The sequence below is a fragment of the Orycteropus afer genome, unplaced genomic scaffold (genome assembly GCF_000298275.1).
Source record: "Orycteropus afer afer isolate SDZICR_OR568_19922 unplaced genomic scaffold, OryAfe1.0 scaffold00154, whole genome shotgun sequence".
Taxonomy (NCBI): domain Eukaryota; kingdom Metazoa; phylum Chordata; class Mammalia; order Tubulidentata; family Orycteropodidae; genus Orycteropus; species Orycteropus afer.
In genome coordinates this window covers 5,627,058-5,651,028 of record NW_006921741.1, presented here as the reverse complement: position 1 = coordinate 5,651,028, position 23,971 = coordinate 5,627,058, and the positions used below count along the sequence as shown (strand labels likewise).

The 23,971-nt window shown below is 35.1% G+C and overlaps 1 protein-coding gene across 1 annotated transcript in view; it reads left to right on the top strand.

Annotated features, from left to right (window-relative positions):
• The window catches only part of PICALM (phosphatidylinositol binding clathrin assembly protein), a 123,952-nt gene that overhangs the window by 74,686 nt on the left and 25,295 nt on the right, over positions 1-23,971 (top strand). Inside the window, exons 8-13 of the mRNA XM_042781708.1 lie at positions 4,488-4,529; positions 7,716-7,801; positions 9,433-9,556; positions 9,835-9,971; positions 12,762-12,865; positions 21,192-21,341. Coding sequence (XP_042637642.1) covers positions 4,488-4,529; positions 7,716-7,801; positions 9,433-9,556; positions 9,835-9,971; positions 12,762-12,865; positions 21,192-21,341 — 643 coding nt within the window. The remainder of the gene's footprint in view (positions 1-4,487; positions 4,530-7,715; positions 7,802-9,432; positions 9,557-9,834; positions 9,972-12,761; positions 12,866-21,191; positions 21,342-23,971) is intronic.

Below are 23,971 nucleotides of genomic sequence, written 5' to 3'. Positions count from 1 at the left end.
CATCTAGTTCTTCTGGTCTCATAGTTGTATAGGTTGCAGAACGGATGGTGTACCAGTCACTAGGACTAATTGTTCCATGAATTTTGGTTTTCTTCATTCTTCTTTGCTCTGGACGAGGAGAGACCCATTGAGTGTGAATATATCTCTTCTTCTCATGGCTCTCAGTTCTTTAGGATATATACCTAGTAATAGGAGCTCTGGTAGCATAGTGGCTAAGGCACTTGACTGCTAAGCAGAAGTTTAGCATTTCAAACCCACGAACCACTCCTCAGAAGGAAGATGTGGCATTCTACTTCCATGGTGATACTGCCTCAGAAACCCAAGGAGGGGTCGCTATGAGTCGGGTCCTATTTGATGGCACATAACAACAACAACAACATCTATTAATGGAATGGCTGGGTCAAATGGTATTTCTAATTCCAACTTTTGAAGGAATCGCCATACTGCTTTCCACAGTGGTTGTATTTTACTATACCACCAGCTGTGTATGAGAGTTCAAATCTCTCAACATGCTTGCCAGCATTTGTTATTTTCTGCCTTGTTGAAATTTGCTACTAGTGCTGGAGCAAGATGGTACTTCATTGTTGTTTTGATTTGCATCTCTCTAATAGCTAATGATCCTGAGCATTTCTTCATATGTTTGTTGGCCACTTGAATATCCTCCTTGGTGAAGTGACTATTCATGTCTTCTCTCCATTTTTTAATTGGATTGTTTGTCTTTTTGTTATTGAGGAGCTGGAGTTTTGTATAAATTCTAGAGATAAGTCCCTGGTCAGATATGATATTACCAAACATTTTTTACCAATCTGTAGGTTCTCTTTTGACTCCTCTGGAGAAGTCTTTGGAAGCACATAAAAATTTAATTATTAAAAAGTCCCAATCATCTAGTTTCTCTTCTGCTTTTTGTGCATTTTGAGTTACTGTTGACAGTCTATTTATGCCATATATTAGGGCCCTTAAATTTTCCCCTAGATTTTCCTTGAGGAACTGTATAGTTTTAGGTTTCACTTTTAAGTCTTTAATCCATCTGGAGTTCGTTTTTGTGTATGGTGTGAGGTACGAATCTTGTTTCATTTTTCTGCAAATGGATCTCCAGTTTTGCCAGCACCATTTATTAAACAAACATTCTCTTCCCCATTTAATGGATTAGGGGCCCTTGTCAAAGATCAGCTGACTATATATCAATAGATTTATTTCTGGGTTCTCAATTCTATTCCATTGGTCTATGTATCTTTCATTAAACCAATAGCAGGCAGTTTTGACTACTGTGACTGTATAGTAGGTTTTGAGATCCAGCAGTGTGAGACCTCTTAGTTTTTCTTCTTCAATAGTGCTTTGCTTCTCCAAGGTCTCTTTTCTTTCCATATAAAGTTGTTGTTGTTGTTGTTGTTGTTATGTGCCATCAAGTCAGACCTGACTTATAGTGACCCCTCCTTGGGTTTCCAAGGCAGTATCAATATGGAAGTAGATTGCCCCATCTGTTATGTGCTTTCAAGTCGTACCTGACTCATAGAAACCCTTCCTTGGGTTTCCGAGGCAGTATCACTACGAAAGTAGTTTGTCCCATCTTCCTTCCAAGGAGTGGCTGGTGGGTTTGAACCGCCAGCCTTCTGGTTAGCAGTCAAGTGCCTTAGCCACTATACTACCAGAGCTCCCAGTGTCTTATATATAATAAGGTCTATATTCAGTCATGTCAATATGCTATATTGAATGCTATGAATGTTATTGAATAAAATACATACTGTAACAATAAGTTAGTTCAGTATTGAATATTGAAAGATAATCTATTTTTAAATTGTTTGCTCTTCTGTAATATTAGGTATTTAGCACACAGAGGTGGCAGTGATTTTTATGTTTGGAATTTTTCATGTATTTTAGAAAACTTATTGTGTTAAATATGGTAGAAAATAATTGTTAGTGCAAATCCCTTTCTTCCATTGGGACTTGTAACTGGAGCTACATGATTCAAAATGTTTTTATTTTCTGTAGAAGTGAATTTAATATCCTTAATGTATGACTGTCATTGATTCTAAAACCCATTGCAAAAAAGGCAAGGAGGCCACATCTCCTGACCTCCTCTAACCCCACAAGAAGACAGTCACTATCAGTAACCCAAGGCCTATTCCTGCAAGGCCAGACACACTGCCTCCCTCCAGCCATTTCACCAACCATTCCTTCCAAAGCACCCACCACCTCTTTCCTGGGTCCAATAATTCGCTGCAGTGGCCACACAGAACTCGGAGATTACGGGGTTTATTAGGGAAGCACTAGGCTACAATTCAGGTTCGGGAAAAATGCTCAGTCTCTCTCCCAACAGTGCGTGTCCCTTGGTGTCTCACTCAGCTATGCGTGTCTCTTGCATCTCTTTCCCAGCAGCATGTGTCTCTTTCAGGAGCACATGTCCCTTTTAGCAGCATGTCTTCCTCAGTCAGAGAGGCCTCTGCCTCTAGGAGGCCTCCTTTTGAGCTCGGCAGAGTAACCAAACCAACCAATCATAACATCAGAATTGTAAGCACCTAAGAGAGAGTGAGCCTCCCAGAACACTGTGTTGTGCCATTCCCAACAAAAATAGCCCAGGTGGATAACATTTACAGTTAGGAGCTCCTCAGTTGCTCATTCCACCACTGACTTTACAAAGACTTATGGCTAAAAAAAGCCACACTAAATAATTTACTACACCACACCCATAAATGTCGATTATCAGATAATCATTTTGCAGATCTTTAAAAAATAGTTTTCTGAAGTTGTCATAGAAGGTAGTGTGGTAATGCTAACTGGCATTATCTTGATAGCACAGAAATAGCTCTTACGATGTTTTTGGTTTGTTTGTTGTCCCTTCTTCACCCTCTGTCTGTTACTTCCAGAGATATATTCCTAGGATAATTCTGGAAGTTGACTAGGCTTTAATTGATAGTTAAATCAAAGAAGTTAATCTGGATCTAGCAAGTTGGTTATTCCAATACTTCAGTATGACTGAAGTAGTATTTTATTCTATAGCAAATAGAATAAGATAGAACAGGCTGATAAAAACCTTTGAAGAAAACGGCTTTGTTGTTAATTAGCTGTTTTTAAAGTCTACTGACATTTATTTGGATTTAATTTCTCTTTCAAGCAGAAACCAATGAGTTTTTCTATTTCTTTAGATCAGTCACATACCTAAAACAGAGGAAAATAGTGGTTATGCTATGATTCTAGTAAATTCCTTTAAATAGGATTTAATTTGTTGATTTTTCCTTTTGGCCTCATATTTTTTACATTTTTTAGTTACAGTTACCAACATAAGATTAAGCTCTCATTTACCTTCTGATCTGCTGCTCTTATTTTGAGATGGAATAAACCATCATTTGTGTGTGAGTGATCTGAAAAATACGAAGACTGTCCTACCATAAAATAGTCAATCGTCAGACTATCTTTGGACTTGGAATTTCATTGTTAAGAGGTCTTAGTTCTTAGGGTAAATGTAAGACTAACCTCTTCAGATACATCCAGTGGGGCAAAAATATTTTAGTCAGTGACTAGCTATTCATTTCATACTAAGGTATGAATTATTTTACTGAAGTTTCTACTGACATCATTCTGGAATTAGCCCCTGAGAGCTTAGGAAAAAGCAGAATGAGTAGTGAATGAAATATAGCAGTGAGAAGGAAAACACTTTTGTAATTTGGGTGCTGAAATAGATAGGAACAGATTTTATCTTTTCTTTTGGAAATTGCATAGTGCCTAATCATGAAAGTGGACTTCTTTGAGTATTGAGCCACTTGCATCCTAATTAGATATCACTCAGTATTTGTGTAAGAATCTCTAGTCTAATTGATTGAACATGAGATTTTAAAAGGTATTATCTTTGGAAGTTGCCAGGAAAAGCATATTTTATGAAAAGAGAGAAAGCCAATGTATTAGGTTGGTTCCTTATCTGCTCATATACTTGAAGGAACTTGTTTATGGCCAGCCTTTTCCCATTCCTAACTAAATATTTTTATTATGTGACACATAGAAGAGATAAAGTTTTCAGATTATGTTAAGGTAGGTTATATAGATGCTCAGAAGACGTGGTGATGGTAACTTTATAGTCTTGTTGAATTTCTAACTCTGTAGTTCCCCTCAGGAGTTCTGGTAGCGTAGTGCCTACACTTGACTGCTAACCAGAAGGCTGGCAGTTCAAACCCACCAGCCACTCCTCGGAAGGAAGGTTGGGCAATCTACTTCCATAGTGATACTGCCTCGGAAACCCAAGGAGGGGTCACTGAGTCAGGTCTGACTCGATGGCACGTAACAACAACAACAACAACAACATAGTTCCCCTCCTTCTATAACTTCAGAGCCATCATATAACATCTAAACCATTGGAAAAAAAAATCTTCGGATTTTTAAAAAGTTTGTCTAAAATATTGCTCATAGTACTAGCCATAAATGTAATTTTCCTAAACTTTATTTATGAAACATCTTAATCATTAATCTATTAAATGCATTGCTGCTTTTTCTTACAGCAAGTTGGAATTGACAGAGGTGATATACCAGACCTTTCACAGGTACGTGTATTGTTGTAATATCAATTCACTGTCTATTGTGTACTGCTAAGTGTGAGGGTACAAAGATGAACAATATATAGCCTCTACTGTCAAGGAATCAGTGTTACTTTTCTTGACAAATTTTAATGTTTTGTGTTACTAAAGATTGTTCTAAAACTATGACCGCATAAAATTACCTATTCATTGCGTGTTAACCATGTTAGTTTATTTGGGTTTTAAACCAAGAGCTTGAGGCTTGTGATATGTTTTGGATTGAATTGTGCCCCTCAATTTTGGAAAGGGTTGTCTTTGTTATATTAATGAGGTCAGATTAGTAGAGAGTGTATCTTGACTCAGTCCTTTTTAAGATATAAAAGAGATCAAACAATTGAGCAGAGCAGGCATGGGGGAAGAGAGATGCCAAGCCACATGTAGATTGTCCAGGAGCAGAATCTACAGAGACACGAACCTTCCTCCAGAGCAGACAGAGAAAGCCTTCCTCTAGAGCTGTCACCCTGAATTTGGACTAGTAAACTCCTGAGCTGTGAGAAAATAAATTTCTATTTGTTAAAGCCATCCACTTGTGGTATTTCTATTATCAAAAAACCGAAAAACCAAACTCACTGCTGTGGTATTTCTATTATAGCAGCACTATATATCTAAAGACATTTATCTACCTACCTACCTACCTACCTGTCTCTCTTTATATATCTAAGGCATGTATATGATTATATTCCCTTGGTCTTCCCCTTCCCAACATCCCCTCCTCCCCCTGAAAAAAAATTCTTCAGAAACTGAACTTAGAAAAGGATACTTAGAAAAATATATGTATATATATTTTAAACTAACTCTTCATATAGAGAGTTTATGCAGGTTTTTTTTTTTTTTTTTGGTCCCTTTTTTAATCTTTCTGCTTTGGCTGTTTGGCTTAGATAGGAGTATTAGATAGGAATCTTGTTGTCTTGTTCCCTATTGTTTCCTTAGCACCTAGCACAGTGCCTGATAATAAACCAGTAACCAGCTGCTGTTGAGTTCATTTTGACTCATGGCAACCCCATGTGTACCGTAGGGTTTTTAATGGCTGGTTTTTAGACTTAAGAGTATCAGACCTTTCCTCCAGGGTGTGTGTGGGTGAACTTGAACCTGCAGACTTTCAGTTAGCAGTCAAGCACAATAACCTTTTGTACCACTCAGGGAAGTATATATGAAGTAGTATCTCCTCATGGTTTTGATTTGCATTTCCCTAATGACAAACTTCTTTGAACATCTTTTTATGTGTTTATTTATGGCCATTTGAATATCTTCTTTGGGAAATGTCTATTCAAGTCCTTTGCCCATATGTATATATCCATTCAGTAATTCATATACATTTTGTTTCATGCCATTGATTGCAATCCCCATTCCCATTGCAATCACTCATCCCATTTCCTCCCTGTGTTTCCTATTTCCATTCCTCCTCCTCCCTTCCTTTCCCTTCTTGCCTTCTGAACTTTGCCCTTGGCCTTCAAAATGCTGCACTTTTAATCTTGAATGGTTGATTTTTCTACTTTGCCCATTTTTTAATTGGGTCATTTGGCTTTTTGTTGTTAAGTTGTAAGAGTTCTTTATAAATTTTGGATATTAAACCCTTATCAGATATATGGCTCTCAAATATTTTCTCTCATTCTATAGATTTTTCTCTTCACTATATTGATAAAGTCCTTTGATGCATAAATATTTTTTTAATTTTCATGAAATCCAATTTATCTTTTTGTATTGTCTCTATTTTGTGAATTTTTTTTTCTTTTAACTTTTTATTGTGCTTTGGGTGAAAGTTTACAGAGCACATTGGTTTTCTATTAAGCAATTTATACATATTTTGATTTATAACATCGATTGTAGTCATCACAGTATAACAGCACTCTTTCCACTTCCTCCTTATGTTTACCATTTCTGTTCATCCTTCTTTCCTATCACTTTCTGCCTTTTAAGTTTTATCCCTGGGCAAATGATGTCCTTTGATCTCATAAAATTGGTGGTTCTAGGGAGTACATGCCTCCTTGGTGTTATTATTATTCACTATAGGCCTGTCTATTGTTTAACTGAAAGTTGAGCCACAGGGGTATCTTAATGGGTTAAAGCATGATGAAGGGTCATAGTCTTTGTGGTTCCACCAGTCCTTATCAGACCAGTAAGCCTGGTCTATTTCTCCCACTCTACCCAAGACTTCGTATTGTGATCCCTTTCTGAATAGTTGGTAGTGGTAGCCCAGTACCATCGAGTTCTTCTGGTCTCAGGATCATGGAGGCTGGAGTTCATATGGTCCATCAGTCCTTTGGACTAATTGTTTCCATGTTTCTTTAATTTTTAGTTCAGTACTCCAGTTGGGGAGAGACCATCTGTTTTATCTTTTGTTGTTCATGCTTTTGATGTCTTATCTTAGAATCTGTTGTCAAAAACTAAGTCTCAACACTTTACATTTTCTTCTAAGAGTTTTATCATTTTAGTTCTTATATTTAAGTCATTGATCTATTTTTCAGTTAATTTTTTCATATAGGCTGTGAAGTTTGGGTCCAACTTCATTCTTTTGTATGTGGAGATCCAGTTGATTGACCATAGATGTGTGGTTTTATTTCTGGACTCTCGAGTCTGTTCCATTGATTTTTATGTCTGCCTTTATAACAATACCACACTACTTTGATTATTGTAGCTTTGTAGTAAGTTTTGAAATTGGGAACTGTGAGTCTTCCTACTTTGGTATTCTTTTCAAGATTGCTTTGGTTGTTTGGGGCTTTTTGGAGTTTCATGTGATTTGAGGATTGGCTTTTCTGTTTCCTCAAAAAAGGCTGTTGGAAATTCGATAGATATAGTTTTGAATCTGTAGGTTGCTTTGGGTAGTATGGGCATCTTAACAATATTAATTCTTCAAATCCATGAACACAGGATGTCTTTCCATGTATTTCTTTAATTTTTTTTCATCATATTTTATAGTCCTCAGTGTATAATTTCTATAGTTTTGATTATGTTTATTAATACTTCAACTATGTCAGGCTTATGTAATAAAAATAAGATTGCCATTCTTATTAAGTAGCTAAAACTCTACTGTTACTTACTACATGAGGAACATCTATTTAAATATTCTTGTTATTTCTTGTGTTAGATAACACTTGATTTATTTTGACCAATCTCCTGATTTTCATGAAATTCTTAATATTTGTATCATTTCAGGCCCCCAGCAGTCTTCTTGATGCTTTGGAACAACATTTAGCTTCCTTGGAAGGAAAGAAAATCAAAGACTCTACAGCTGCAAGCAGGTACATTATTTTGTGCAGCAAAGAGCAGGAGTGTGATGCTTTTGAGGGAATAGAAGGATCCAGGTCAAGTTCTGAGTTATCAGACCAACCTCATAGTATTGCTGTCAGGATTAAATGAGTTAATGCATGTAAACTCTTAGAGTGGTTCCTGACCTTCAATACACGTCAGTCTTTGTGAAGATGATGATACTGACTTCTTAGTTTAGAATTATGTTCAAAGTATCAAAATTTCTCTTAAAGTTAATATAATACATTAATTTTTGTGGTGTTTTATAATTATAAGGTATCTTTGCATTAGTTTGATTAACCATCACAATAGCCATGTGAAGTATGCAGTGGTAATACAGAAACCCAAACCTAGAATATCTGACACCAAATTTTATCTTCCTTTTTTCTAATGCCATCTCATGTGGTTGATTATTAACATATTTTAAATAATCTGTTAGTCTTTGAACTGATTTCCAAGACCATTTAACCTAGCATATTGTGGTGGTGGTGTTATGTGCCGTCGAGTCGGACCCGACTCATAGCGACCCCTCCTTGGGTTTCCGAGGCAGTATCACTATGGAGGTAGATTGTCCTGTCTTTCTTCCAAGGATTGGCTGGTGGGTTTGAACCACCAGCCTTCTGATTAGCAGTCAAGTGCCTTAGGCACTGTGCTACCAGAGCTCCTTAGCATATTGTAAGTAACAAAAATCCTCTCGTATCAGCCTTGTAAGCATGATTTGTTTTGGGTAGTGACTTGAGTAGTTCTCATGTTTTCTTAGAGAATTTCTTTTTACAGATAGTGAAGGGAGAATTTATATAAAGTACAAAGGGAATTTTCCTTTGCTTCTTAATAAACATTTTTGTTGGTGTTGCAGAACTTCTTTTTTGATTGTTGTTATGTGCCATGGAGTCAGACCCAACTCATAGCAACCCCTCTTTGGGTTTCTGAGGCAGTATCACTGTGGAAGTAGATTGCCCAACCTTCCTTCCAAGGAGTGGCTGGTGGGTTTGAACTGCCAGCCTTCTGGTTAGCAGTCAGGTGCCTTAGGCACTATGCTACCAGAGCTCCCGCATTTTTAGTAGCACTACTTAAGTGTTTTGGAAAGGAAATTATATTTATTAAAATGTCATTACCGGATTTTAATACTTACCTTTAATCACAGATTTACTCTTTGAATTTTTTAGTAGATTTTCAGGATAGCCAAAATGAGAAAGCCCAGTCTTTTCAGAAAAGAATGAATAATAATAGGCAAGATGTTGAGGTGTACCAGTTTACCCCAATCAGTATGTTGAGAAATTCAATACTTCTTAGCTGTCAAAGCTTTCCTTGGAGAATATGTGAGCTCTTTTCCCATTTTTATTGGTTCCTTCCCTTGGGGGTTAGAAGAGGCTGTTGTGTAAATCCTTTCCACAGTCTAACATTTATTTTAAAAAGCATTGACTCTATGTATAAATCAGCATTATTCTAATTGCAATAATCCTATAGGTCAATGGGTAGAATATTTCATCTGAAGTACTTACTGGTTTTGACTCCAGGGTTACAGCACCTATCCATGGCAAGCTTGATAGACCATTTCATATGATTTGTTTGTGATGTGATGTGTTTGGCAAAAAGCCAAATCAGCTTTGTCCAATTACCCTAGGGCAACAACACTTTCCAATGCAGTCTCTTCCTTGGCAAGCACTGGCCTCTCTCTAACCAAAGTGGATGAAAGGGAAAAGCAGGCAGCATTAGAGGAAGAACAGGCTCGTTTAAAAGCTTTAAAGGTAGGTGTATACATTCTGTTTATTTGGAAAAACAAGTGTAAGTATTTTGAAGGTAGAAGAGCCCTCTACACAGAGTTGGCAGTATATAATGTAAAGCTCTTTAAATGGAGTGAAACTCAGTAATCCTAATTTTTCATTCCGACAATGAATACCTGAATAAAGCAGCCAGCAAAATACCTTTCTGCTATCAAAACAAAATGAGAAAATGCTTTTTCTTTAGTGGTCATATAAACAAGTCTGGTTTCTGAATTTCTTATGCTGGTTCCCTTTCTCAACAGGAACAGCGACTAAAAGAACTTGCAAAGAAACCTCATACCTCTTTAACAACTGCAGCCTCCCCTGTGTCCTCCTCAGCAGGGGGTATAATGACTGCACCAGCCATTGACATATTTTCTACCCCTAGTTCTTCTAACAGGTGGGTTAAAGTTACTTTTGAATATTTAGGTTAAAATCTTTTGATAAAAATTTTGCAGAGCTTTTCAAGTTTGTTTTGATTTATGATTTTATAATCAAAAACAAAGAAAGTGATGATAAGTGGTGGTAGCAGTATTATGAGGCTCTGGTGGTATAGTAGTTAAAACATTTGACTGCTAACCAGAAAGTTGGCCGTTCTTTGAACCCACTAGCCCCTCTGTGAGAGAGAGATGAGGTAGTCGGCTTCCATTAAGATTGACAGCTTTGGAAACCCTGCCCTGTCTTGTAGGGTCGATATGAGTTGGAATTGACTCAATGGCAGTGGGGTTTTGTTTAGTAATGCACTGCTGTGGAGTCGGATCCAACTCATAATGACCCCTCCTTGGGTTTCCGAGGTGGTATCACTATGGAAGTAGGTTGCCCAACCTTCCTTCCGAGTAGTGGCTGGTGGGTTTGAACTGCCAGCCTTCTGGTGAGCAGTCAAGTGCCTTAGGCACTACACTGCCAGCGTTCCTTGTTTAGTAGTAGTGTATCTAAATATAAAGTAATAAGATTTTATATTTTGCATTTTAAGAAATGGAAGATGGCTAAATTACTACTTTATACTAATCGGAATATTATGAGTTACCTCTGTGCAAACTTTTCATTGTATAAAATGTAATTGTGATTAGACATATTTGTGAAGTGTCTAGTGGTTTAAGACTGTGAATATGAGTGTGTGTGTGTGTTATATGTGTTTCAAAATATCCTTTCCTTGGATATTAAATGTCTTTTATATCTATTTCTTGGTGTTAAACTCTGTAATCTTGAACGTAGTCCCAGAGTTTAATTTCTAAGTTTCTGTAATATTGAAGCCTACTAGATCAACTTATAAATCTTGTCAGATTTAAGCTACTTAACAATAGAGATCTAATATTTCCAGGCCAATTAGAATAATTAACTTTTTCTAAATCTGTCCTTTTTTTTACCTCATAATGTTTAAATGTAGAAGTTGGAAGACAGGCTCTGGTTTTAATTCTGACTCTATTACTTAAACTTTTTTAAGTCCTCAGATTACAAATGAAATAATGTATGGTCCACATCAATGTTCTTGATCTTTACTAAACATCAGAATGAGGATTTATTAAATCACAGATACCTGGGGTCAGTTCTCAGAGTTTTTGATTGAGTAGGTCTAGGCTAGGAGGTCAAGAATTTCATTTCTAATAAGCACTCAAGTGACTAGGATTTAGCATAGTGGTTGGCTTATGGTAAGAGCTCCCTAGAGCATGGTAGGGTTTTTTACTTTGATTTTGTGTTGTTGCTATTTATTTGCTCAGCTTTAAAAAGTTCCCTACTATTTACTGATTCTTGTGACATCTTATTGTGAGTATTACTAACTTAGCTGTTGCCTGCTCCATGCTCAATTGCTGTCTGTTCCCTGATCCTAATATGTGTTTGTTGTATTTAGGTTTGTGTCTTTCAACTTTTTGTTTTTTTGTATGCTACTACCTTCTTTAATCCCTACTGAACCTCTTAAGGAGCAAGTTCTCATCTTAGGGACCTTGTAAAGAAGTCTGGTTTAGGAGAGAGAAATGGAAAGAGTGTTGAATGTTTGAGAATGAAACAAATTATTGGATGAAGAAATAATTTGTGTTTTATTTTACTTATATACAAAAATTTTTTTACCCCTTTAATAGTAATTAGGACAAATCTTACAGTCCATTTAAATAATGCTTATTTTATGTTCTATATTTTTCCCAAACACACTAAATGCTTTTGTAATTGTACCTTTAATGTTGAGTTGAAATACTGTTAAGTAATTGTGAATGAGCAGGAAATTTTTGGACATGAGATTTTTCTGTTTTAAGTCAGGCTTTAAAATACTATGATCAACAAGATTATAGTATTTAAATGTACAGCTTTTAATACACCTTTCCATAGATGTAGAGAATAGATGAATGATAGACCTACATTTTTCATATTGAGACTCAAGATACACATCTTCTCAGTAAGAATTTTAAAGTATTGCTATATGTGAAGTCTATGAAAACTATTTTATATCTAAAAGACATGTCTTGAGAACTTATTTTATTGAATGTATATGTTAAAAATTATCTATGCCAGGACACCAGTTTTTAGTTTGTTATTTATGTGAAAATAAAATATTAACTACCAGGCCTAAAACATCAATTTTCTGGTGTCTTGTTTTGAGTTGTTAGTCCTTAATCACTAAAGCCATGGGTTAAAAAATATATTATGTAGATAGTGTCTCCTTTGAGTTGTGCAGTTATACTGATGGCTCTGTTATAAGCTTATACCATATGTACATGTATCATTTTCTCCATGTATTGTTATGGTGTTTGGTTACAGAGGCAGTAGAGATGTGGTTCAAAGAATATTTTACTTTATTAAGGACACTGGTATTGTAAATGTGATTCAAGTTTCCTGAAGATTAAAAATAGGAAAAAAATTTAAATTATCATGCAGTTTTATATTTTATAATTAATGTTTAAGTCTATTTCAATGAGGAAATCAGTATTTTCCTGGGTAAAGCATTGATCTTTTCAAGAAGAACTATTGTTATCTGAATCCTGTGTAAACTTAAGATAAGGTGCTTGATTATTTTTTCTAGACTGTTACCTGAGGGGTGTGTAATTGCTGTCTTGTTGAAACTGTTTCTCATTTTGAGATTTATATTATTAGTATTTTTTTCTCTCACTTACCTTTTTAATATTTTCATTTTGGGATGGTGGCAAATGTAGTAAAATTTATCAGATAAATAAATTACATTTTCAAAATATCTTTTTAGCACATCAAAGCTGCCAAATGACCTGCTTGATTTGCAACAGCCAACTTTTCACCCATCTGTACATTCTATGTCAACTGCTTCTCAGGTAGCAAGTACATGGGGAGGTAAGCATTAATGAATTCTACCTTGTATGTTGTATAGTTGTCACTCTTCCTCATCCTGTAGTGTTTCATTATTTGAAATATGTTTAGCTGCACTTGATGCATGAGAAATTGAGAAATAGTCAAATGGTGGTGAAATAATTTTGGCCCTTAAAGACATTTATTTACAAATGGAATTTTGGAATTTGTAATTAGGTTAAATTATGAAATACAGTTTAATAAAGATAAAATTCAGAAGAAGGACCAAATGTGCAAGTACAGAATCATTCTTTCAATGTTGGGTTCTTATTCTATAATGAGAAAATCTATATTGCTTATGCTGTTGGGGAAAAAACTGATCTTGTGTAAGTATATAATAAAGTTGTAGTAAAACTCAGATGGTATTATTATCATGTAATGAATGATGTTCTGAACAGGAATCTCAGGGCAGATGTTAGGCTTTTGTATTTAAAATGTTGATTTCAATTCAGGCCTATCAGATAGTGATATTCAGAGAATTTTCTGCTAGTATCAACAGTATTGTATTCTGTTTCAGGGAGTTTTTTGATCTTAATATGATCATGTTTTAATTTCCTTCCATTATTGAGGTGGAAAAGAGCCTACTTAGTTCATGTCAAAATTTAAGCCATTTTACTTTGACATTTACTACATTTTTGAATAGTCTTTTTTGGCTTGGTTTTGGTACTTCTGTCTGTATGTATATATGTATGATTTTAAGGAGCCCTGGTGGTACAGTGGTTAAAACACTCGATTGCTAACTGACAGGTGTACAGGTCAAACCTACCAGTTGCTCTGTGGGAGAAAGATATGGCAGTTTACTTCCATAAAGAATTAAAGCCTTGGAAACTCTTTGGGGCAGTTGTACCCTATTATATATGTCACTGTGAGTCTAAATCATCTCAAAGCTGTGGGTTTGCTTTTCAGTTTATGTATTATTTTATAAGCACCAAAAATTGTTGGGAGGGAAAGAAATAATTTTGAAAAAGAAGGACACTATCTAAATAGCGAATGACAAGTTACCTTAGAATTTATATTGGCCTTACATGTAAAATCTGATTTGATAGACTTACGTCTCATCCAAAACAAAATAAACTCAATGCTGTGGAGTCAATGCTTTCCGACTCATAGTAACCTCTCCTTGGGTTTCCAAGGCAGTATCACTACGGAAGTAAGTTGCCCAATCTTCCTTCCAAGGAGTACCTCTCATAGCAAAAATAAATTCTTTGTTGTTCTGATGGGATTTTGCAGTTTATGAACAAGGCTTTTAAAATCTTTATTGTCATTATTTAAGCTTTTAAAAATATGTATTTTTTTTGGTTTTGTTACTTTTCGTACTTACTGTATTTTTACACAAATAACATACACATTGCATGTTTTCAGTAAACCGAGTAACTATACCCCTTGCATGTTAATGTCCTGTGCGTGTTATGCTCATTATATGCGTGTTCACATCATTTCTGTGGGTTTATTAATATGCAAAAAAATACTTTTTAGTCTGGAGTCAGTGTGCTGGAATATAAGCGCTGTGAAAGTAGAATTTTCTTGATAGTTTGTTTATGACTGTATCTCCAATGTCTAGAATACTTCTTGGTATACAGTAAAAAACACCCCCAAAAAACCAAACCCACAGACATTGAGTTGATTATGACTCACAGCAACCCCCATTGAATTTCCAAGGCTGTCAATCTTCATGGAAGTAGATGCCTCATTTTCCTTCCATGGAAAGGCTGGTGGGTTTGAACCACCAACCTTCTTAGTAAGCAACCAAATGTCTTACTTAGGCGCTGTGCCACCAGAACTCCTTTGGCATACAGTAGGTGCTCTATAAATGCCTGTTGAATGAATGGACATTTTCTTTTTTTCTGAAAAAGATACTTCCATTTCAAGGTTGGGCAATAAACAGGAATGATGAAACTTTAGGGAAACTAGATTTTTAGACTAATTTTGTGAGCCTTAGCTTGGTAAAAGTTAACCTGTCTCTCAAGGCTAGTTTAATTTATCTAGATATATAATTTCTAAAAATAATGATAGTTCAAAGTCAATAAAGATTTTTAAATTATTTTAGAACTGTAGGCTTGACTGCTAACCAGAAGGGTGGTGGTTCAAACTCACCAGCCACTCCTCGGAAGGAAAGTTGGGCAATCTACTTCTGTAGTGATACACCTCGGAAACCCAAGGAGGGGTTGCCGTGAGTCAGATCTGACTTGACGGCAGTGAGTTTTGAGTTTGAGGATGCAAATTAAGGTTATGATAGTTGTTTCTTAATATCTAAATGATATGTCTAGATTTTAGGATTTTTAATCTGCCAAAATCTTATATACTTATTTTCTGCCTTATTATGAATTGCCTTAGAAAAAGCTAGTGGAATCAATGTGAATCACATAAGCAGTGTTTAGCTCATTTCATTCGTTCTTTTTTTTTTTTTTAAGCTAAATGTAGTTTTCTTCATAAAAGTTAGGTTGAAAAGTTGGTTTTCTAAATTAAAAATTTTTACAAGGCTTAATGAGAACTAACATACTTAATATTTTAAAGAAACTGAACTGTAAAGTTCTTAAATGTTTTCACTGGACATCATGCTTAATGAATTCTAACAATGACAAGTTAAAGTTCTGCTTGGAATTGTTGAGCTCATGTATTAAGGTAGGTAGACTATTACTAAGAGAGAATATTTTAAGTAATTTCAGTCTGTAAGAATTGTCTATGTCCTGTTAGCAGTAAAAATTATATGAATAAGCATGGTGGGATGCATTTACTTACATGTTTTATTTTTCTTTTTAGTTTGTTTTGCTTTATGTGCTCCTTCCATAAGAATTGTCTCCTATTTCAGCATTTAGCTTGCTGTTTATGAGTGAAACTGCTAAAATCTACCGGATTTCAGCATCAAAATAAATAAATAGAAATCAATACATTGGGAGCAGAGGCAAAAGCAATTATGCTATTAGTTTTTTCCAAAAGCTTATCATTATATGTACCGGGAAAGGAGTGTGATCTTTACTATGATTCCTTCAACTCAAACATGATTAAAGCCTGTCTTCACTTTCATATAAAGATACAGTTGGCCCTCCATATCTGCCAGTTCTGCATCCATGGACTCAGTCAAGCGCAGATTGAAAATAGTCAGTGGGAAAACAAAAAGAAACCAATTACATGGTTAAAACAATTTCTCAAAGGCTGAGAGAGGGAGCATAAAGTGCTATTTCTGTATCATTTATATTGTATTAGATATTACAGGTAATCTAGAGATGATGTAAAGTAGATGGGAGGATGTAGGTTTATGCAAATACTGTGCCATTTTATATAATGGACTTGAGCATCTGATTTTTGGTACAGGGGTGGGTAGAGGGTGCTGAAAACAATCCCTGCAGATATCAGGGGAGGGCTGTATTTCTAAGTTGTTGATAATTTCAGGATTTTGACCCCTGAATGATTAACTAACTGAAGAGTATTTTAAGTGAAGTACTTTTAATTCTTCATAATTCTATCAGTATGAAATTCAGATTAAGAATTTATTTTTAAAATTAAAGTTAGACTAAGATAAATAAATATGAAAAATGTTGTTCATAACAGTGAATTCCTGAGGCATTTTGAAATTAACCATTTACCTGAACATTTTAAATATGTAACATTTTATGTCATGCTGATTTTATAACATATAACAAGGCAAAAGATGTAATATTTTTTATAACTCTGAAATTTTATCCTTCTCTTGCTAAAAATAAATGCTAATAATGGACCTGGTATTTACTTTCATTCTTATCTTAAGCACTAGAGAAATAAATGTGTGTTCCAAATCACATGTAGGTTAGTGATAAGGTAGAGTTAAGAGAACAACAGTTTGTATGCTTATAAGAAAGACATTTAAGATTCCACCTAAAATTTGACATGAGAGAGAGAACACAAGCTCTCCTGTTCCTTCATTGCATTAATGAGCCTTTGATGTTTCAAGAAATGGTCTGGAGTCTAAACAAGCACTGGGCTGAATACTAATATCTGAGAAGACTTAAGTTTTTATCACCCTGAAAACTTTTGAGTTACAGCAGATCTAAAAAATATATACTATTTATAAGCTTTGTACATTGTTCTTTATGTTAGGCAAGATTTCGGACTTTAAATCCAGTGAAAAAGAATGATGTATTCTGAATCTTAATTTGCTTTACTGGTGTCATGTACATGATACACATAACATTTTCTAAAACTCCATTTTCAATGTGTAAATATGAGTATCAAGTATATAACACTTTAAGATTATAATATGTCTATGGTGTTATTTTACTCCTGGTTTTAAGTTTTTGGACTTTTTTTTTAACTTTAAAATGATATTTTAAATCTATGGTTTTGTTTTTTAATTTTTACTGTGATTTGGGTGAAAGTTTACAGAGCAAATTCACTTTTCATACAGCAGCTCACATACACTTTGTCTCATGACGTTGACTGTAATTTCCCATAATGCAACAGCTCTCCTCCCACTTCCTCCCTATAGTTACTACTTCCCTGTGTTCTTCCTTCCCTGCACTCCTGCCCCCAGCGAGCTGTCTCCCTGTGGGTACACACCCCTTCTATTCTCCCATGATTGATCTCTCTAAGGAGTGTATCTACTGAATGTAAATGTTCAGCTCATATATGCCTGTCTTTTATTTGGCTGTAAGCCACAAAAGTGAGTTCAATTCCAGACCTGAAGGGCAGTTAGGGGCCATAGTCTCAGGTGTTCCATCAGGCTCTATCAAACCAACAAACCTGGTCCTTTTTTTTTTTTCCTAAATGATTTTGGGTTTTGTTCCATATTGTTCTCCCACTCTATCCAGGATTTCCTACATAGATTCCCCTCCTAGTGGTTGACAGTGGTAGCTGGGCACCATCTAGTTCTTCTGGTTTCAGAGTTGTATAGGCTGAGGATCACACAGTGTGCCAGTTGCTTGGAATAATTGTTTCCATGTGTTTTCAGTTTTCTTCATTATTCTTTGCTCTGGATGAGGAAGGACCCATAGTTGCATCTAGGTGGCCACTTGCAAGCTTTTAAGATCCCAGTCGCTACTCACCAAAGTAATATGTAGAACAATGTTTTTGTGTAGTATGTTATGACACTTGAACTTAATGTCCCCTGCAATTACTGTCCCAAGCACACAAGGCCAACTACTCACTCCCTCTAGGTAGCTGGCTGTGGCCAAGAAGTAACTACAACCTTGTAAATTTTTGGACTATTTTTAAAGAGAAAAACCAAGCTCACTGCCATCGAGTTGGATCCAACTCATAGCAACCCCTCCTTGGGTTTCTGAAGCGGTACCACTATGAAAGTAGATTGCCCAGTCTTCCTTCTGAGGAGTGGCTGGTGGGTTTGAACCACCAACCTTCTGGTTACAGTTAAATGCCTTAGGCATTGTGCCACCAGAGCTCCTTTTAAATGACTAGTATATTAGAAAAATAATCTTTTAATGAGTAATGAGAAAAATAATGGGAAAAGCTGTTTTAAAGAGCTTAAAGGATTTAGAATAGAGTTGCCAGCTTAGATAGATAAAGTTTAAGTTGCTATAGATGGAGCATTATTATTATTATAACTTATTAAATTTTTTGTTCATTATGTCTGGTATAGTGTCAGTTTGTCACTAGTAGATTAGCATCATCTAGATTATCTGTAGTGTTCTGTCAAGCATATTCAAAGCTGGTTTTTCTTATTGGCTGATTACATGTGTTTGCACGTATTTATACATAGATTCCTCTCAAGGAGGAATAGGCATAACGGTATCAATTAATATAACACCAGATACCAAATAACCTTTCTCTGACATGTCTTTTCTTCTAAATGAATCTGTTAAAGAAATAGATGTCCTTTGTTCCTAGAGACTTCTCTCATGATTTCTTTTGTAAGGAAGACTAGAGATGTTTTGCCTTTTGTACACTTGCCTAACAAAGTTATAAAGTATGTTAAAAACTGTCACCATTAAGTATCTAAAAACAGTACTTTCAACCTAACTGGTCAACTCTAAACTTAATGCAGTTTCTTTCTTATGCAAGCAGAGATTAAAGTGGTCTTCATTACAGTTTCATTTTAGTACAAAAAACTAACTTCTTAATCTGACCATTTTCTACTTTTATTTATTTTTTTCAGTTTTTCTACTTTTTATTTCTGAATTAGTTCTTCTGATTTTTTTCCCCTTATTCTGTTTATTGGGGAGTAGATGGGTGGGAAAGATGTGGAAACATGATCATTTGAGTTTAAATAGTATATATTTTGTAACTCTTGTTTATTTTGGATGTGAATTGATGTTCTGTAGGAATGCTTAATCCCTAAAAAGTTTTCATTTGATAGAAAAAATTAAAATTTTATTAAAAAGATTTGTTGTACTTGAACCAATGACCTAAATGTTTTCTTGATATTTCCATTTTTCAAACAGTTGTATTTGGGTTTGTGGAATACTAGCCTTGAATTTACTGACTGGAAAGTGTGCCTGTACTGTTTGTTGGACCATTACTTTCTTATTGTTCAATCATACAGTCTTACAGTAAAACATAATGCCTAATACTCTGAAGGTACCACAGTGAAGGCTAAGAACTAGATAAGAAGAGGGTACTCTTTAGAAGTATAGGAGTGTCATCTCATCTTTGATTATGGTGTAAGAGAAAAATTATGACACTATATTTTGCTGTTCTTCATTTTTTTCTCTTCCCATTTACTTAAGAAAGTAAAATAAATGATTTTCAACCATTACAATGCTCATTATCATAAATGAGGATATGTACAGTAAATGATTTTAGAATAACTTTAGATACAGGATTTTATTATAATAGATATTTTTGCTATGATTCTGGTAGGAAACAATACTTATATTACTCTTTCAACAAATCATTTAAAGAATCTAAAATTTTTAGCTAGGCATTTAGAGCTGTTCCCAGTTATTAGCCAGGCTTTTGTCTCTGTTCTTAATTTTCTGAAATCCTTTTCCCCATTATTAGACCTTTTCTTTGTCTTTATTTTTTATTTCCTTCATTTGAACCTATGCAAGCATTACTTACACATGCTAGAAGTATCCACTTACCTCTTAATTTGCAGTTGCCTCCCTTTTTCATTTTGTTGTTTTGTTTGTGCCTTTAAAAAGTTTTATTATGATAATATATATAACATTAAATTAGCCATTTTGACAATTTGGTGACATAAGTAACATTCATAGTGTTGTACAACCATCACCACTGCTTCCAAAACTTTTCCATTACCCTAAACAGAAACTCTTTACCCATTGAACAATAACTCTCCATTATTATTATCCCTTCTCCACTCCCCACCCTGCTATGTCTCTATGAATTTGCCTATTTTAGATAGTTCATATAAGTAGAATCAAAATATTTGTCCTTTTGCATATGACCTATTTCACGTAGCTTAATATTTTCAAGGTTCATCAGTGTTGTAACATATATTAAAACTTCATTGTTATGGCTAAATAATATTCCATTGCATATATATACCGCATTTTGTTTATCCATTCATTATTTGTTAGACACTTGGGTTGTTTCTACCTTTTGGCTATTACAAATAATGCTTCTGTGATTATTGATGTACAAGTATCTGCTTGAATCCCTGCTTTCAGGTCTTCTGGGTATATACCTAGGAGTGGAATTGCTGGGTTGTATGGTAATTCTAAGGAGCTCTGGTAGCATAGTGCCTAAGGCACTTGACTGCTAACCAGAAGGCTGGCGGTTCAAACCCACCAGCCACTCCTCGGAAGGAAGATGGGGCAATCTACTTCCGTAGTGATACTGCCTTGGAAACCCGAAGAGGGGTCGCTATGAGTCAGGTCTGACTCGATGCCACATAACAACAACAACAACATGGTAATTCTATGTTTATCTTTTTGAGGAACTGCCAGACTTTTCTGTCATTGTGTTACCATTTTACATTCCCATACCTCTTTGTTTTTTGAAATTTTACTTACACCACAAACGTATCAATTATTCACATCAATTGTTTGAGTAAATATAGTACCACCAAAGCTGATACATCTCATCTTGGGTAAGGAAAATGGGTCCTGAGTGGGTGGCTCTTTTATGGAAACATTTTGGTGGTTATTTTAACTACCTGACCATTGACTTTCTGATGTTTGAGAAGGAATTTGTCCTTAGGTAGGCTGCTATTGATAGAGATCCATAAATGTTTTGTATAAGGATTCATTTAAAAATGCGTTAAATGCAGTCTTCCATCTTGGTAATTTGATATTTTTACTTTTAAGATTAATAAACAATATTACAGCAACTCTTTTCACTTTGCGCCTTTTGATTAATTACAATACTAATTTATTTGCTTCCTTTCTTCATTTTGCTGTAATGCACTTGGACTGCACAGATCCTTTCTCTGCTACTGTAGATGCTGTTGATGATGCCATTCCAAGCTTAAATCCTTTCCTCACAAAAAGTAGTGGTGATGTTCACCTTCCCATTTCTTCAGATGTATCCACTTTTACTACTAGGACACCTACTCATGAAATGTTTGTTGGTAAAGTACCACTTAACCTTTTTTTCCGATTAATGTTTATACTGCTAAGTATTTTTTACATATCCATTAATTATTTTTAAGACACTGAAATAATTACTTTAGATTTAGTATTAAATTTTAAAATGAACTAAATGTCAATAATGTGGTGAGATTTTTAACACTAGTGTCCCTAAATTTAATGCAAGTTTTAGGAAAGAAAATTGCCTTTGAAGTTGAACTTTTTAAATGTTTTTATTATAATGAATACTCTTAACTATTTAGCATCACATGTAGCATCCTGGTTATTAGTTCAGAGGGTTGGTTTTTAAAAGAGTTGGTTAAAGAGTTGATTTAAGAGTATCTCTTAAACTCATATATGTGTATGGGTGTGGGTGTGGGTGTGCGCGCGCGCACAGCGCGCTTGGGAGGAAAAGTGATTATCACTCTTAGTAGTTAGATAATGACCTCTTTATTTTGTTAACTGTTGCACAGTACAATTTTAAGTTGCCTAAAACCCATACATAGCTTCCGTCCCATTCTTAAGGGAGTCTCACTTCATTGTTAACCTAGAAATAAATGAGAAGTAGGAAGCATGTATTTCAATGTAGCTGCTGAGGCAGAAAAGTAACTTAATTTGACTAGCCGTTAATAGCTATATAAAAACACACAAAAAGGCAAAATTTCATACCAAAGTTAAGCAGAGAAGAGTGAGTTTTTAAGTAAATATTTATTGAAAAATGTTTTTTGAATCCTCCTAAAAAGGTGCTAAATCTTTTTAAAAAGATGATGAGATTGCTTTTATTCAACTCAAAGAAAGAGCTTAAGATGATATGAATGTAAACCTTAGATTAAGCAATGTGCCAGAAGGCATCAATATACCCTAAATAGATCAGTTGGCCACATTCCACATGTTCTGTTAAGTATATTATATTGTTTTTGGCTATAACACGCCCATGTAAATAATTTGCACATGCATATAATGCATAGTATGCATAGGAAACTAACGCAGGGTGGGAGGGGGCCTTGGGAAGTTCACAATAAACGGTATAACAAATGTGTTATTTGTGTAAGAGTACAGTATATAGAGAAGGGGATAGGACAGGGAAAAACACAAGTTGAAAAGTAGAGAATTGAGAGAGCTCCAATGCTGTGCTCTAGTTAAGATATATCTAGTCTGATAGTTCAAACCATGCATATACTGACAGTGTAATAATTTGTGTCATCGAAATTCTGTAAAATTTATTTTATATAAAGAATAATTGGAACTAAATATAAATTTCACTGTTTTATTACTCTAGAGAATTTGCAAGTGGAGCACAATACATGCTAGATAATGAAGGGGGGTTATGAGAATTTCCCTTGTAGTTTTATTTTATAGACTTATTATTTCTATGTATTTACTGAACATGAACCAGTATATATTTAGAAAATTTGGATACAAGTGTCTCTTAAAATCACGTACCTTATTTTGGCATTAAGAAACAAGCCTTTGTGTTGGTGCTCTCTGATATTTCCTTGTTTTAGGTCAGAGTAGCCCATGGGCTTCACTATCACATGTGTGTCCACTGAAGAGGGGCAGGAAGCAGGGCAGTAAGTTTAAGTTCAGGAGTCATAGCTGCTTCACATTCACACAGAAGGAGAGTGAAAAGATGCAGAAGCCATTGTGAGAGTTAATTATTATTCCAACTTTTCAAGAGAAGTATAACAAGTATAACATATACTTAGAGGTATCATTTCCTCATGTTTCTTAAATTTAGAGCTTTGGGTAGAGGTGAGAGAAAGCAAAGCAGGTTAAGTAAAGTTGATGGTCATATCTCAAGGAGGGTAGGTGCCTTTGAAGCTTACAAATCATAGAATTGGAGGTACAGAGTTTGCAAAGACCTCCAGAGAAAGTTTGGACCAGCTCCCAGCTCTCATCCTAGGCAGAAAATATTACTGCCATTTTATAAATGAGTCAGCTGAGCCCCAGAAAACTTAGATGCCCCAAGATAACCCATGTAGTCGAGTAAAGCTAGAGGAGGGAGATCCACAGCTTTCCTAGTGCAGTATTCTTTCTCTTTATAAGTACAGACTTTCATTTAACCCCTACATTCTCTTTGAGGGCAAATAGGACAAGTGAAAGTACAAAGTACACTTTCTTTGAAAAATCTCATCTGTTAAGTTGTAATAGTAAAGAGAAAAATCTTACTGTTACTTACTTATTTTTTTATGAAATTATTTTCTAAAAATGAGTACAGAAGGGGAACTAAAAACCACTGATATCATCTATTTGGCATTAGCCTGAAATTGGGGTCAGCAAACAATTTCTTCAGGGGTCAGAGAGTAAATATTTTTGCCTTGCAGGCCACACAATCTGTTGCAACTACTCAATTCTGCCATTTTAGTGAAAGTAACCATAGATAATATGTAAACATAAGTGTTTGGCTGTGTGCCAATAAAACTTTACTTACAAAAACTTGCAGTTGTAGTTTGCTGACCCCTGGCCTGTAAAAGCCTTTTACTAAGAAGGCTTTCAACTCAAATTAGAAGTTTCTAAGAAGCAGGATTGTGTAATAAAAATTCTAACAGTTTATTACCCACAGTAATAAGAACATGAAAAGGCAACCCAAAGTGTGCCATTCCTAAAGCTATATTATCTAATTAGCCAATAA